The 15,804-nt window shown below is 40.2% G+C and overlaps 1 protein-coding gene across 3 annotated transcripts in view; it reads right to left on the bottom strand.

The window, feature by feature from the left end:
* The window catches only part of ZEB2 (zinc finger E-box binding homeobox 2), a 130,825-nt gene extending 117,281 nt beyond the window's left edge, over positions 1-13,544 (bottom strand). For 2 of the 3 annotated variants that reach the window (XM_040441574.1, XM_040441576.1), the window contains exon 1: positions 11,349-13,028. In XM_040441574.1, the coding sequence (XP_040297508.1) occupies positions 11,349-11,418 (70 nt within the window). In that variant the 5' untranslated portion in view covers positions 11,419-13,028. Of the gene's footprint in view, positions 1-11,348; positions 13,029-13,084 lie in introns of those variants that run through there. The other variant, XM_040441575.1, reaches the window with a different exon arrangement.
* Between the last annotated feature and the right edge of the window lie 2,260 nt (positions 13,545-15,804).

The raw sequence follows: 15,804 nt of genomic DNA, 5'->3' as shown, positions 1-15,804 counted from the left end.
TTTTGTTTTCTTTTCTGACAAAGAAAGGACGTCCCCCCCCCCCCATCACCATCGACAAAAAAAAAAAAAAAAAAGAATTAACAATCCTCTGCAAGGATTTGTTCTAATTCTCCAGAAAGTAAAAGCAAAAAGTCAAAGCGAGGGTCAAATATAAATAACTCTTTAAGTTACATTTTATTTTATTTTGTTTTGGTAGTTTTTGTTTGAGATCTGACAAGTTGTCATGGGTCCGTGAAGCTCATGGGAGGGCCCTGAAATTTGGCTCCACTCTGTTTCAGACCAATCCTCTTTGAAACAAAAGAGCGAGTTGGTCAAGGACTTGACAAAAATATTGCTCTTCCAGTACAGAAATTCATTGTCAGTCATTCAACCTGTAACCGAATCCGACAACATATTAGAGGCCAACGAGAGCTTGTGAGACTTCAGTCCATACTTTGCCTGCACTCTGAGAGTTACATAGTCCCAGTTTCACTCCAATGCTGTCAGTTTATTGCTTATATTTCAGCTGTCTCACTCCTAGTCCCTATCCTGTCAGTTTCTGGCCTGCCAATTTCAACTTGAAGCTTGACTGGGCTGATCGGATGCAAATACCTCGAGGGAAAACCCAGAAACTCATGAACAGTTATGTCAAGTCGATTTTGCACCATCGGGAAAAGGTAACCTCTGCGAGACAAAAACCAACAAGGTTAAAGAGACAGGGGTTTTCACGTGTAATATCACTGCTCTACATCTTGTTCACTGTCTTCCATCCCTCGGAAATTGGAACTGTCAGAATTGCTCCTAATTGCAGATGCAAAACTGCCATTAGAAAAAAAAAAAAAAACAGAGGCAGAGCAGGCATTAAAAGTATCAACCTAATTACTTTAATTACAAAGGAATACAGTTTTTTTTTTTCACGAATTTATTTTTTTATTTTAGAATTTTTTTTTATCCTTTGCTTTTTGCTGTGTGATTTTTGACAGATACCTAGTGGAACGAATCTCATCTGTAATGGCAATTTACTTTGTCAGTTGTAAAGAAAACTTGGCAATTTGCCTATGGACTAATAAGTGACTTGTGATGACACAAAGCAAAAATATATGAAAACATTTACAAATATTTAACAAATATAGATTTGGATATTTAATTTTCTTTTTATCTAGCGTAACTTTTTTGGGACTTTGCAGTGTTAACGTTGTACTTTTTAACCCGAAATACATAAAGAAATAAGAACTGAGAAATCGGTCAGGTAATAAAAATGTGAACCACAGAACCTGGTTCGAATACGACTTGAGAACTTTGAGTCTTTACCTCTTCTCTTGTCTTTGGAAATGAAGCTTAAAGCGGATCATCACCATGGAACAAAGAAATATAATATAAAATCAAACCAAAAAGATTTGTATAATTTTTTTATTTTTTATTCGTTAGTAAGGTGAATAATCTCGGTGGCTGCACAAGAAAGCTAAAGCTCCTGCGCTTATTTACCACCCCATTTTGGGGAACGGGCGGAAGGGAGTGGGGGTAATAGCGTTACTCTTCTGCTAGGTGAGTCTTTACCAATTCTAAAAAATGTTTGCCCTCTTTTATTACTTATTATTTCATAGAAATTGCTCCTAGGAATGATTAATATTGAACTTTAACAAGAAGTCTTCAATAGCCAAGTCACTCCGCAGTCACCTAAGACATGGAATAATTTAGATAACGCTATGTGGGAGCAATAAGCAGCTTATAAATCTTCGTTATTCCAAGAGGTAGAAACTAAATTGCGTGGTGTATATGGGAGAAACTTAGTGTTTCCACATCGTTCATTTCTCTCTCTCCGGATGTAGCAGAGCTTAGCTTGGCACAACTCGCTGAATACGAGATGTGTTATTTTTACATAGGGCAGCAGGTAAATCAACGTTAGCACTGCTACATCTGTATCTATAGTCACTTTATTCGGTTTATGCAACTTTAATTTTTTTTTCTACGTATATGCCTTTCAGCGTTCCATGGCTGATGGGCTGACACTAGTTATCACAAAATGATCAACAGATCGATGTCCTGTGTCCCTAACCTAATGCAAACTCAAACACCAGGACTGATCTAACGCTTATGATTACGAGAGCGTGACTTGTATATTGCTATAGGCGACCTACATATGGTCTGCAGATTAGAAATGCACCGGGATATGGCTTGCTTAATGCACTAGATGTCGTCTTATCTCAATGTCCCATTTGACTTCGTCGTTCTGAACTCTAGGTTCTTCCGTCTTCCTCAAAAATTTACTTTTTTGCCTCATCACGAAACCTGAGTGTTTCCCTTTTTTTTTGCTACATGTCTACGTGTCTCCATAAAAGTGTCCTCCACCTGACCCTTGAACGCAATAGGTACATGAGATATGACACAACAAGCATTACCCGGCTGATGTAAGACTGACGAATTTTCTGATTCATGAAATCCTTTGCAGGGTTAGTGTAATCTGAGGGCGCTGAGCTGCCGGCCATCTTGGCCCACCCCTGGAGTAGTTCTAATAGTATAGACCTCCAAGGAGGAGGATTAACCATTCGCATAGGTCCATCTGCTGCAGAGCATCTTGGGAAATCTATAGTCGAGAGATGGTTCTGTATCTATTGGTGCAGCCAAGAGCTTCTGCAGCAGCTTAGGCTATAGAATTTGGATAATGGAGCACTAATAGGGGTTTGCAACCTGTGGTCATCTGGGCCATTAAACCAACTGTTTAGTCACCCCCGTATGGGCCTCATTGGGTATATGGTCCATGCGCCCACCCCCAATAATATGATTAGCCACATTCTTAAATAAATGTACTTTTTTTTTTTTTTTAAAAAGAATACATTATGCCTGATTGTTCATACGGATAACATAACACTTCATTATTGGATGCTTTGACAGATGGCATTTCTGCCAACCAGACAGCCCGTGCCAGCTTGCACGGTACTTCTGCCACCCTGGGACTTAGAATAAAGGCACCCAGAATTCACTATTATGTCTGAGAAAATGCGTATAATGGCACGTTACCTGGCAAGGCAGCTGCAAACGGTTAACAAGCGTCGCCCCCCGTCCCCCCAGTGCCACCTGCAGCAGTGGGTGGCTGTGGCCTCGTTAGGTACGGTAGCGAAATTATTATTTTAATATCATTTATCGTCTTTGTAATTCACGTTCCATTTCCAAAACTCAATACCCCCAATGAGTAGACGCGAATATCCAGTAAGGCACCCGTAGGTGAGGAAGGGGGGAACGTCTGGCTCCTAAGAGCTGACAATCTACAGCCACAGCATCCATGTAGGACACAAGACCTCCGGGGGGGGGGGGGGGGGGGGGGGGGTCTCGTTTAGAACTCCACTTGAAATTTGCTGTATCACCTACAAGGGAAGTTGATCTGCGCTGCGCTGTCAAATCACCGGGAGGCTGCGACAAAGGGAACTGTCTGTGTACAAGGTGTAACAACACAACAGACACCTTTAATCCTGTCATGTCTCATGCTCTGCACTTTCACACCTCACTGGCTGCTCCAACAGTGACACTTGCAGTTCCAAACTAAATAAGGAAATTGTCTTTAAACTCAAAATAATCGACACCTGTACACATATTCCAGAACGCGTGGCGGTGGCATGGTGCTTACGCAGAAGCAGATCTGAATGCGTCCTTTGACTCATATCCCGCGAGGAGCCAGGTCCATTCATTTGACTATCTCCTATTTTGCACCACCTGACAAACTCAGCTCTGCTACCTTTGAATAGTGCACGCACTGCAGCCCACAGTGAACGGACAGGGAGATGTGTTATTTTGACATATCCGATGACAGACAGCAGTGAGTAAAATTTGTTAGGCCAGAAAAGAGAGGAGAGGGGGAGGAGGGCAGGGGAAGGGGGGGTGGGGGGTCCCTCGGCCTCTGCCTGTGGGGCGCACCACATCCACCCTGATCCTCTCCAGCACGCAGGGGGTACACAACTGGTGTTAGGAAAAATCTATCAGGATTTTTTTTTATTTTTTCTCTCTCTCTGGCATGTAAATTCTCTGGAAACAATCATGTCTAGAGATCTTGAAAGAAAACTCAATAAAACAGATCTTATCTGCTGAGTGAAAGTACTTAATTCAGAAGGAGTTAAGCAGTTTTTCAGCATCGCTCTGTAGGTTAATATCACAGCTGCCCAGTAAACCTCATTTAACAAAAGGCTCCCTTTGCAAACAGAATCCTGAACCCCCTCCCCAAGTGTCCAAAGGTGTTTACTGAAGTAAATCTGTCTAAATCCTTCATCGCTGGGGTCATGGGGAAAAGCAGAGAGGGGGGCTGAAGGTGTAGGGATAATCCCTTTTTGTGCCAATGTTCCTGAACCGTCTGGGAACAAAATCACAAATCTGTGTCACATGTTTCTTTAAAACTTGTAACATCTCGGTTTTTCTTCAGAATTTTTTCTTTTTTTTCCTTTTTTTTTTTGTTAAGGACACCAAAGATGTACTTGGAACTATGATGAGAACCACTGCCTTCTTCTCCACAATGGCCTGATGATGGAGATACATTGTATATTGTATCCATTCTCAAAGCTTTCTGTTTTATAAATAAGATCATACAAATAATAACAAAATGTAGCCACTCGCGAGACCGTGCCGCAAACTTACTATTAGGTTTTATAGAATGGAGTTTTTTTTTAAAAAATCTAAAACTGATGCCATGTAATCTGACGTACCGTAGTAGGCAAACCTCTCATAAAAAAAAATAAAAAATAAAAAATCCAAAGGTTACTCTGCATTTTTTGGAAGGAACCGAGGGACTGTAGTTGATTGTCCTGTAGGCCATAGATGAATGAATCAAGGATGGATATTCCATGCTCATTATCTTGATAAAACGCTCACACCCTTTCACTTCAAGAATTAGCAGCCTGCACTCTCATCACTATTAAAAATATTCCGCAGATTTTTTTTTTTTTTTTTAAATAAAAATGCATTTTATTGGGAAATTTGTCCATAATAATTTTTATTATTATAATTATTTTAATTCTAACCTATGATGGGGGTCTACCAGCACGAATAGTCCCGACTAGTTTTAGGGCCCATGCACACAACCGTATGTATTTTGCAGTCCGCGAAAAATACGGATGACGTCCGTGTGCATTCCGTATTTTGCGGAACGGTAACAGCTCGCCCTTCATAGAACAGTACTATCCTTGTCCGAACAATAATAGGACATGTTCTATTTTTTTTTGGCGGAACGGAAATACGAACATACGGAAACGGAATGCACACGGAGTAGCTTCCGTTTTTTTTTTTTTTTGCGGACCCATTGAAGTGCATGTTTTCCGCATACGGTCCGCAAAAAAAAAAATGGAACGGACACAGAAAGAAAATACGTTTGTGTGCATGAGGGCCCTTAATGGTTCTGATAATCCTTGCAGCGGGGGTCTATAAAGCGGATTTTGCCCGGTTCGGGAACTGGTAGCGGTTTCGTCAACTCCAGAAGTGTCAATGGAGATGAGAATTTTTTTTGTAGATTTGCTCAACTTTTACTGATCATCATAATAGTAATAATAATAATAGCTGCTACTACTACGACTACTCGCAGACAGATGGATTCCAGTCTGGCGGGAGTGTGTGTATACACCTGACTTGTTCTAAGAGAATATGATCCGTCTGCAACACTTTTTACCTCAAGTGCCAAAGTAAAGGCCATGAATAGTACCCTGTGGTAACACTATCTGGCTGTCAGTAAGGCCTGAGCTGGGGCTATATAAGGCCTGTAACTAGGGAAAGCCCAACAAACAACCACAAACACCTAAGTTATTTCTCTCAGACTACACCCTTCGCTCCCCCCCCCCCCCCCCCCCTTCATCTCACTCTTTTTCTTTCTTTTTTTTCCCCCCTCTTCTTTTCATCTTGGCTTTCTGTTGCAGAATGCAAATGTTCTCTGCCGGCGGTGAAAGGGCTGAATTGTGATTAAGAAGAAGAAGAGTTCCTTTCTTTGTTCATCCCTTAGGGGATGTTTACTGGGAGAGACACAGCGGATCAGATATGAAAGGCATTCAGGTCAGCATTGATGTGAACGAAAGTGAAATCATACCTAAGGCATCCACAGGACTGTAGTGTCAGGGGTTCACTTAACGGTACATGTGCACTGAGTGCAGTGTGCGTGAGTGTGCGTGAGTGTGCAAATGTGTGTCTATGGGTGAGTGTGCAAATGTGTGTCTATGGGTGACTGGGTGTGCACTATTCTTCCCAGACTAGAAAGGAAGAAAAAAAAAATCACTGTCCACACTGGTCCCCAGAGTGTTCACATCATATGTATAATATATAGAAATCCATCTGTGTACCATGTAATGGTGTCATCTCCATTTATTCCATCAATGCAGTAGGGGCAGAAATCTATATAGGTATGCCCCTTGCTGGCCTGTAGCACACACTGCATATTTGAAGCCAGTATGATCTATCTATCTATCTATCTATCTATCTATATTATAAGTAATAAAAAATATATATTTATATATATATGTGTATATATATATATATATATTTGAATATATATATATATATATATATATATATATATAAAATGCATGATTGCCATGTTGTCTGTAGGACACAACGCATGATTATGTGTATATATATATATATATATTTATATATGTATATATATAATGCACGATTGTCATGCTGTCTATAAGACGCAAAGCATGATTATGTATATCTATGTATATATATATATATATATATATATATATACACATAAATTCATTGACTGTAAGTAAATCACTGTCCTTGAAAATAAGGTGTCATAGCTTCTAGGTGTCTTTCTATAAACTATTCCGTCTCTAATTTTACAGATATATATATATATATATATATATATATATACGGATATCGATAGATAGTCTCACATTTTCATACTTTGACCACTTAGGACAACATTTCACTTTTCTCCCAAGGATCTCCTTATCATATTGACAATATAAAAAACAAATGATAAAAGTGGCGCAGTCCACACCAAATCAATCTAATTCATTAGTGGGGGTAATTTGGTATTTCTTTACTGTTTGCTCTGCTTTAGCAATAAAAAAATAAAAAACGTCTCCCCCCCCCCCCCCCCCCCTTTCTTCATTTAGTAAAAAAAAAAAAAAAAATCTAAGCAATGAGGCAAGGTGTCTGCCTGGGCTATTCAGTCTATTGCACCCTTGTGGGAATGTGGAGCTGAATAGTACAGTGGGCATCCTGCGCCATTGTCCTTATAAACATGTAAATGAGCGACATTAGGAAAAGACAATCAATTGTCTATAGTCACTGTGAACCTGCAATCCCTTTCTGTGTGACAGGCACAAAATACCGGCTACCTTGGGAAGCCCAGGGGAGCATAGAAAAAGGGACAAAGACTTGGAAAATGCACCTTAAAAGCTTTGAATGGCACACATGTCAAAGAAAACAGTTATAAGGGCTGTATTCCCTGCCATGTATGTGAATGCACCAGTGTTCTTAAGCTTCCCACCTTAAGGGTCAATGCACAATTTCCTACTAAATTCCCCCATGTCATAATGGTATTATTCCTTAATGACCTGTAAGCTTTGCTTTGTACACAGTACGCATATATATAGAACATACATATAGAACATACTATACTGATACAACCAGAAGAAATAATACATAGAAACAACAATACAGACACAAATTAGAAAATAAATTGTTTGTAGATTTTCTTTCAACTACAATCCCTCAATTCACCCCTCACACCAATTCCAAATAGTTAATTAACCCCATTTTCCTTCTTAGTTATGTCAGTAATAAAAATAGCAAACATCAAAATATAGTTTATTTCCTTTTCCTCCTTTCCAGCAGAAATTCCAATTAGAATAAATGAATAAATAACACTAAACAGCTCACATTAAAAGCTTGATTATTTTTACAGCTTAAATAAAAAAAAAAAAATTCCAGATCAAGCAAAACATTGTGCCAATTTCAAATTTGTTATTTTTGTAATTATTATTCGTTAACTTCTATCTCCAAAAATGAAGTCTGGAAGTTAAAACATCCCAGGTCTGAAGAGACATCAAAGCTTCTCCAAAGTGATCGATACAACATAGTATCGAATAACTGTCTTTCTCCCCTACAGCCATTATAACAGAAGCTTTTTGCATTGTTTACATTTATTTTATTTATTTATTTATTTTCATTTTGGGCTTTTTTTATTTCAATAATTCATCTCATTCTAAAAATAAATAAATAAATAAATAACTAATTGGAAGAGGAAAAAATAAAGAATTAAATTAGGATAGAGTTGATCGTTTGTGACTTTTCAGAGGAAGACACATACTGTAGGAGGAATGAATGCCATGCGAGTTTATCTCTCCTTTCTCAGGCGGAAGGATCATTTCGTATTTAATACATAGAAGGATTCTAAAGACAACGAGAAATATCAGGAGGCTTCTAAAGAGAGGATCAGATGGATCAGAATGAGAGGGGGAATAAAACACCAATAAACTCCACACCACACACCACCATGATAGTGATGATAACACTGGGTGACACAAGGCAGGCAAAAAGTTTCCTCTTACCCAGAGCTTCCCCCCCGACAACACACTGGGCTAATTATCTGGACATGGGACTCTGTAATCTTAGCGGATTTTTTTTTTCTTTTTTTGTTAAGGAAAAGTTGCAAAGTAGCAGCAGTCAGGAGACTTGGGGTCATCTGACAAAAGTGTGAAACTTACAAGAAGCCTGGAGTCTGATTGTCCTCCTGACTGCTCTGGAGTCAGAGAAAGCCCTCATCAATCAAGGTGGACTTCGTGTATTTTAATTAAACTTTCCACTTTAAATAGTTTTACATTTCACGATGCATTTGTGTCACATCCTCAGAACTAGCACTGGTCAGTCAATGGTACAAAACTCTTCTGAATGGGGGATTTTTAGTTTTAATGTGTGGTTCACTGATCCCTATACAGAGATACTGATTGAGCTCACAGTCTATTTACCATGTTAGATGGTATCTATCTATCTATCTATCTATCTATCTATCTATCTATCTATCATCTGTCTATCCACCCAGCTGTCTATCTATCTATCTATCTATCTATCTATCTATCTATCTATCTATCTATCCATCCAGCTGTCTATCTATTTATCTATCTATCTATCTATCTATCTATCTATCTATCTATCTATCTATCTATCTATCTATCTATCTAGTATTTATGTTTCTTCTATCTATCTATCTATCTATCTATCTATCTATCTATCTATCTATCGATGTATCTATATCTATCTATCTATCTATCTATCTATCTATCTATCTATCTATCTATCTATCTATCTATCTATCTATCTATATATCTATCTATCTATCTATCTATCCATCTATCCAGTATCTATCTATCTATTACTGCATGATCATCATACTGATACAACCTCAGATATTGTCAAAAACTCCAGGAGATAAAGACACAACTCATCTTTACATTTCCACTAATTTCTCAAATACCCACATCACTATATCACTATATATATATAGTAACTGCAACAAATGTAGCAAAACCAACCTATCATCTCTGCTCAGGTAAACTCACTCATTTTACTATTCCATTCTCAAATGTCAAAGTTTCAGCCCTTACAACCACAAGATGTAAACTTTCAGTCACACATTTCCCCCCCTCTATGGGGAAATGTGCACCATTTCTTTACAGCCCCTTACACCTTGGGCTGCAATCTTGCCTTTACACAACATCTCTTTTTATTTTATTTTATTTTTTAAGAGGAGAGGTAATATGGACCCATGATCAGAGAGAGAGAAAAAACAAAACAAAAAAAAACATAAACCACCAAACATGTGATGCAGGGAGATAACACACACACTACACCTATGAAGCAAGACCTGCATCCAGTATAGCAGAGTCTGACAACTTGCATGAAAGAAAACAGCACAGACAACTCTTCTCCTTTTAGGATGCCATCCTTGACTTTGCTATGCAGTGATTATCAGCCTTTGGCTAATGCCCCCACATGCACAACACAGTGGATACAAAAAAAATCAATAACCAACATTTAATAAAAATGGACTCAGGGAACAGAAGTGGGAAACATTACATGTAATTGTAGCCTGGGCTCAAGTCATTCTGAAGTGAGAGATGGGAGGTCTTGGCTATGGAGGACCACCTTATACCCTGACAGACAAGCTAGTGGTCTGTGGCTGGACAAGGAAAGGGGGGGGGGGGGGGCTATATATTTAATGACTGAAGATAAACACATAGATCAAAGGACTGGAGGGGGGGGGGGGGTGTGGCATAGAAGTTTTTTTTGGGGCTATACTAGAATCCCTATCTGACACCCCAGGTTGACTACAGCAGGGTCCCAGATGTAAATTAAACACCCCCTTCCCCAAAATAAATCACCCACTTAGTGTTTACAGCAAGCTGCCTGGCACAGCAGGGGTTAATAACAGCCCTATAGCGGACACTAGTGAAGAACCCACCAACCATTCATTAAAAGCTCTTGTGTTAAAAAAAGTTACTTGAAGTGGAGAAGAAGGAGGAAAAGTATGGCAGCAGCAGCGAGTGATCAAGGCTAGCTGGCTGAGAAGTGGTCTTCTTAGGAGAAGCCCCCCGACCACCAGAGAGGTGGTGGTGGTGGTGGGGGTTAGTGTAGAGGACACAGCAAAGACACACACACCCTGTGACCATCATGGAGCTGATTTCTAATTGCAATAGGAAAGTTACACGTTAAATATTAGATCAGCAGCAGTGAAGGCAGGGGGCTCTGTGCTGGGCACCCAGGCTGCTCTGTGAAGCAGAACCCCCTCCGCACCCTCCTCCCCTCCTGCCCATGAAGCACATGAAGGGTCTGGGGGTGAGAAGCAAAAAAAATAATAATAATAAAAGCGACAAAGCTGAAGAAATAGCTATCTTCCAGGGGGAATGAAGGGGAGAGCAATGCTTGCTTTGCCTGCCCGGACCCTGGAGGCTAAATGCCTGCTTGCTAGTCCTTCAGACCAGGGGAGGGGGGCTCTCAGCTAGTGCTCCCTGCACGGAGAGCAGCTGCTAGGGGAAGCCTTGTGCTGCAGAGCTGGAGAAGAAAGGGGATCCGGCACAGTGTGTGTGTGTCATTGCTGAGGAGCTACAGGAACCGTTATGTGAGCAGAACACAGACTTTGGGAGCAGAAAAGTTTCAGCATGAAAAGCAAAAACAGAAGAAGAAGAAGAAGAAGAATCCCCCCCAGCTCCCTGCCCTTCTCCACCCCTGGATGAAGACCACACAATCCCCAAAGCTGCCCGCAAGAAGAAGAAGCTCCAGAAGACCTCCAGCCCCCCTCAACTCCTCAACTCTTTTGCACAAAGGCTCCCAGCCCTGCACCCTCTCCAGACACAAGGGGTAAGGGGGTGATCTGCAGAAGTCCTTACCGTTTTTCCTCCTTGGATTGGCTTGTTTTCGCCTCTTACACCTGGGGCCATCCGCCATCATCTGCTTCATTGATAACAGTGGATCAGAAGCTAGTTCTCATGGGCTCCGACTGTATATCAGCAGCACGCAGACTCTATCAACCAAACACAGCACAGTGTGGGCATTGGTAGATCCCATTTAAACACAGGGCGCCAAAGAATGCCCCCCAAAAAAAAAAAAAAGTCTCCCACAGACCCCCTTTCTTCCAGGGTCTGTCTGTCTCTCCCCCACCCTCACAGCAGTGATCTTCTCGCTGTTGTCTTAAGGGTTGCAAAGCAGAATGAATACAAGAATTACATCTTGCAATGGTGAGTCAAAGCTTCCCCCACCTGCATCCTCGGCCAGAAGCCTTTTTTTTTTTTTTTTTGCACAACTCTTTAGGGAGGGGGGGGGGGGGGGGGGTGTTGAGTGTAATGGGAGATGCAGATCCTTGGATAGTAGTGGACTGTAATGAAACCTTGTGAACTTGGAGAGAGAGAGAGACAGTGACACCCAGGCTGGAAGGCTCCCACCACATGGACTGGCAGAAGTCTATGCAAGAATCAAAAAGAGTGTCGTCGTCCCCCCCCTCAACCCCCCACCCCCTTCTGTGTGTAGCAGAGCTGGCTGTAGTGTCCTCCTAGAATGTAAGTGAAGGGGACTGCACCGTTATTCTGCAGGGGGGGGGGGGGGGCTTTTATGTGTAGTTTAAAAAAAGTTGCACTTTAGGTAAGGGGAGATAAGGACAAGGGGGTTCCAGTTTTGGAAAAGGGGGGGGGATTGTAAAATAAATGTAACCCTTAAGACAAGAGCAGTTAACCCTTGCTAACCCTGAGCATTCGCCCAATCCTAGCACCTAGGCACTGTCTCACTTTGGCCAAGACAAACCTTTTTTTTTTTTTTTTTTTAACAAAGTGTGAATGAAGGTTTACTAATAACGCAGGCTGCCTATAAACAAATGACACACACTCACACTAAAAGCAAACAAACACGACTGCAACAAACTTCACCAGCCAATACTACTACAAAACCGCACAGTGAAATAAATGGCCAGTCTGAAAGAAGGCAACTTTTTTTTTAATTTTTTTTTTCTATCAAATGACTGCAAAATTGGAAGGATGGGGGGGGGGGGGGTCATGGAATGGACATCAAACTGCACAGCACCCAGGACCATCCCACAAATAGGTGTCTAAACTGTGCGATGACAAAATAAAGTCATCCTATTAAAAAAAAAAAAATAATAATATATAAATCTATCTATAAAATGAAATGCAACAATGTATCCAAAGGTAGAAGCGCCTAAGGACTTCATTTGGGCAAGAAGATACAATAAAATCTAAAATAAAATTTAAAAATAAAATAAAATACAGAAATGAAACTCGCTCAATTAACAGCCCTGAAGTGTTTCTGGGAAAAGAGTCACAAGATGAACTAAAAACAGAAATGTATGTAAATCTTTCTCAGGGTGATGAATGTGATTAGACAACTTTAAGGGGAGACCTGTGTGTTGCATTTCTGAATAATTTGCAATTTAATATAAGTTAAAAAAAAAAAGAAAAAGAAATAAAAAAAAAGGCACCCCCCCCCCTCCCCATTACCTGGCTAAACAGGTAGAAGGGGGCTCACGGTACGGTTGAGGGGCAGTATGTCTGGGGGTGGGGGATGAATGTGGGGGGTTTCTGCCGGATAAAATAATAAAAAGACATGAGTCACCTACCTTTAAAGTCCTGTGGGCAGTTGGGTAGAGGGGCTGTGGTGGTGGAACATGAAGAAGTGCTGGCAGACCTGGTGGTGAGCGGAGATGGTGGGAAGGATGAGGGCTCCTCCAGGAGACAGTGGCAGGCCAGGCAGTCGGGGGAGGTGAGGAGGAACCGTTATTCCTGCTGGGCAGGTTAGGACTGATCTCTTACTGCCACTTCAGGAAACACAGACCTGGGGACGGACTGACGTGTTACGCTTTTCCTAATGACATTTTTTTCTTGTTGGTGGAGGAGACCCTGCTACTCACGCCACCTATCTTTATGGGGAGGGATAATTGAGCACCAAACGTGAGCATCATCATTTGCAAAACGTGATCACTAAGTTTCTCTCTCTCTGGGAAAGGATCTGGGATAGATTATACCTTGAAGCCTCAGCAAAAGCTTAGGAGAAAAATTGAAATTCCACCTCCCTTATCCCCCCCCCCCCCCAAAAAAAAAAAAAAAAAAAACAACCCAAAAAAAAAACACTTCTCTCTTTTCCCTTAACTCCCCCCCACCTCAACCCTCTCTCTCTCCTCCCCCCTGTGTTCTCCCCCCCACCACCAGCCATCATCAAGCCCTTGCCATCATTATCTTCGTCACTAAATCCTAGTGGATACAAGACTGGAAACATTTTGCACCAATCATGCATCTTAGAACCCAAAGGAACTTCAACTATCCCAAGGCTGCGATGAAGACCCCCAGATATTGAAGATCCCTGCTCGCCCGTGGATCCATTCAGACGATGATTTCCATGATTTTTCTCCTTTATTTTTTTTTTGCCTCTCCCCCCCCCTTTGTTTAAATTTTGTTGCATCTTTCGAGCCTCCGTTTTTTGAGTCGTTACATTGTTTGTTGTTTTGGAATGAAGATTGATACATTGTTGCAGCGGTTCCTATGTATATCTTCTGTTATTTCCCAGGGTTTTATTTTTTATTTTTTAAAGGTAAAATAAGTATAGGATGGGAAGTTTTTGGACTGTTGGATGAGTGTGTGCAGATGACATGTGCCATGATTTGTGAATGGGGGTCAGTAGTGACAAATGAAGACGTTTCTCTGTGCAGATCTTACATTGTTTTTTTTTTTTTTTTTTAAACTATCCTTTAATTGAATCGTCAGTCAAAAGATTGTGATGTGACGTTGTTTTTTTTTTTTTTTTTTTTGAGCCAATCAGGTCCAAACACAGATATTCCCCACATCTGGAGTAGTCAGGATAGAGGAGCAATATTAACTAATTCAAGTCTGCATCCCAGGGGAGGACACTGAGCTTAAGTGTTTTAACCAGTGATCTGCTGCCTCCTCACACAGTGCACCGAGCAGCTCAGCTGTAAAACTCCAGTGCAATCTGCTAATCTCCTCAACAGGGGGAGAAAAATAATGTGCTTATTTAGAATTGCAAGGAAATCGATTTTTTTTCCTCTTATGCTTTGAATGATTAAGATTGTTTATTTCTATCTGAAGGAAGTAAAATATCCGAGTGGAATGAAATGTAATACATAGAATGGAAGTTATTGTCATAACTGTGCAAAACTCCACTGCCTGTCCGCATGCTGGGCAATAAGAGGTCCAATACTCAGGGGCTAGACTTGGCTATGCTGTATGTAATCTAGGTCTATCTATTCTATCTATCTAATAATTATAATCTATATATATGTATAATATATGTATCAGGTGTTTGTTGTTATAAAAAGAAATATATTTTCAGTTTTCTACTGTTGATTATTACCTAAGTAATTTACAGTCGCTTTCACATAGATGTTATAGTATGTAATGTGTGTGTGTATATAACACTAATATATATATATATACAACAGGTGTAAAAAGGTTAAAAGGTGTTACATACAAAAATATTTAATGATATGTGTGTATGTATATATTATATTAAAATATTTTTTGTAACTCATTCTATCTATGTCTACGTCTACCTATCTGTCTTCTTTCTCATATCTAGCTGCAGTATCAATCTCATATCTATCTATCTATCTATCTATCTATCTATCTATCTATCCATGTATCTACATATCTATCTATCCATCTATCTACATATCTATCGACCTATCTATCTATCTATCATCTATCTATCTATCTACATATCTATCTATCTATCTACATATCTATCTATCTATCTACATATCTATCTATCCATCTATCTACATATCTATCTATCCATCTATCTACATATCTATCTATCCATCTATCTACATATCTATCTATCTATCTATCTATCTATCTATCTATCTATCTATCTATCTATCTATCTATCTATATCTATCTTCTATCTATCTATCTATCTATCTATCTATCTATCTATCTATCTATCTATCTATCTATCATCTATCTATCTATCTATCTCCACTTCCTCTTCTTTATCTATTCCTCTTTTTGCCTTTTTCTGTCAATTTTAATATCATGTAAAAGTCTCCCAGTAATGTAACCCGATGTGAGTGATTTCCATCTTCATCCTCATCACACAATTAGTAGATTACTTTAACATAAAGGTGCCATAATACTCTTTTCTATGTGACTATACAAACACAAATCCTATAGAACTTCCCATTGCCCCCCCAGTGTCCAGGTTCTCCCTCCATTCCTCTCTGCAGACCATAGCCCCCTATAGGAGGTGAGGGGGTCCCTTCTGCACTCCTGGAGCAGTTCACCGACTACATCAGTCGGCTGCCACCTGTGGAGCTGCAACTCT

This window comes from Bufo bufo, chromosome 7 (assembly GCF_905171765.1).
Source record: "Bufo bufo chromosome 7, aBufBuf1.1, whole genome shotgun sequence".
NCBI classification, from domain to species: Eukaryota; Metazoa; Chordata; class Amphibia; order Anura; family Bufonidae; genus Bufo; species Bufo bufo.
Note: the sequence above shows the minus strand (reverse complement) of the source record. Positions and strands in the feature narration are given on the sequence as shown.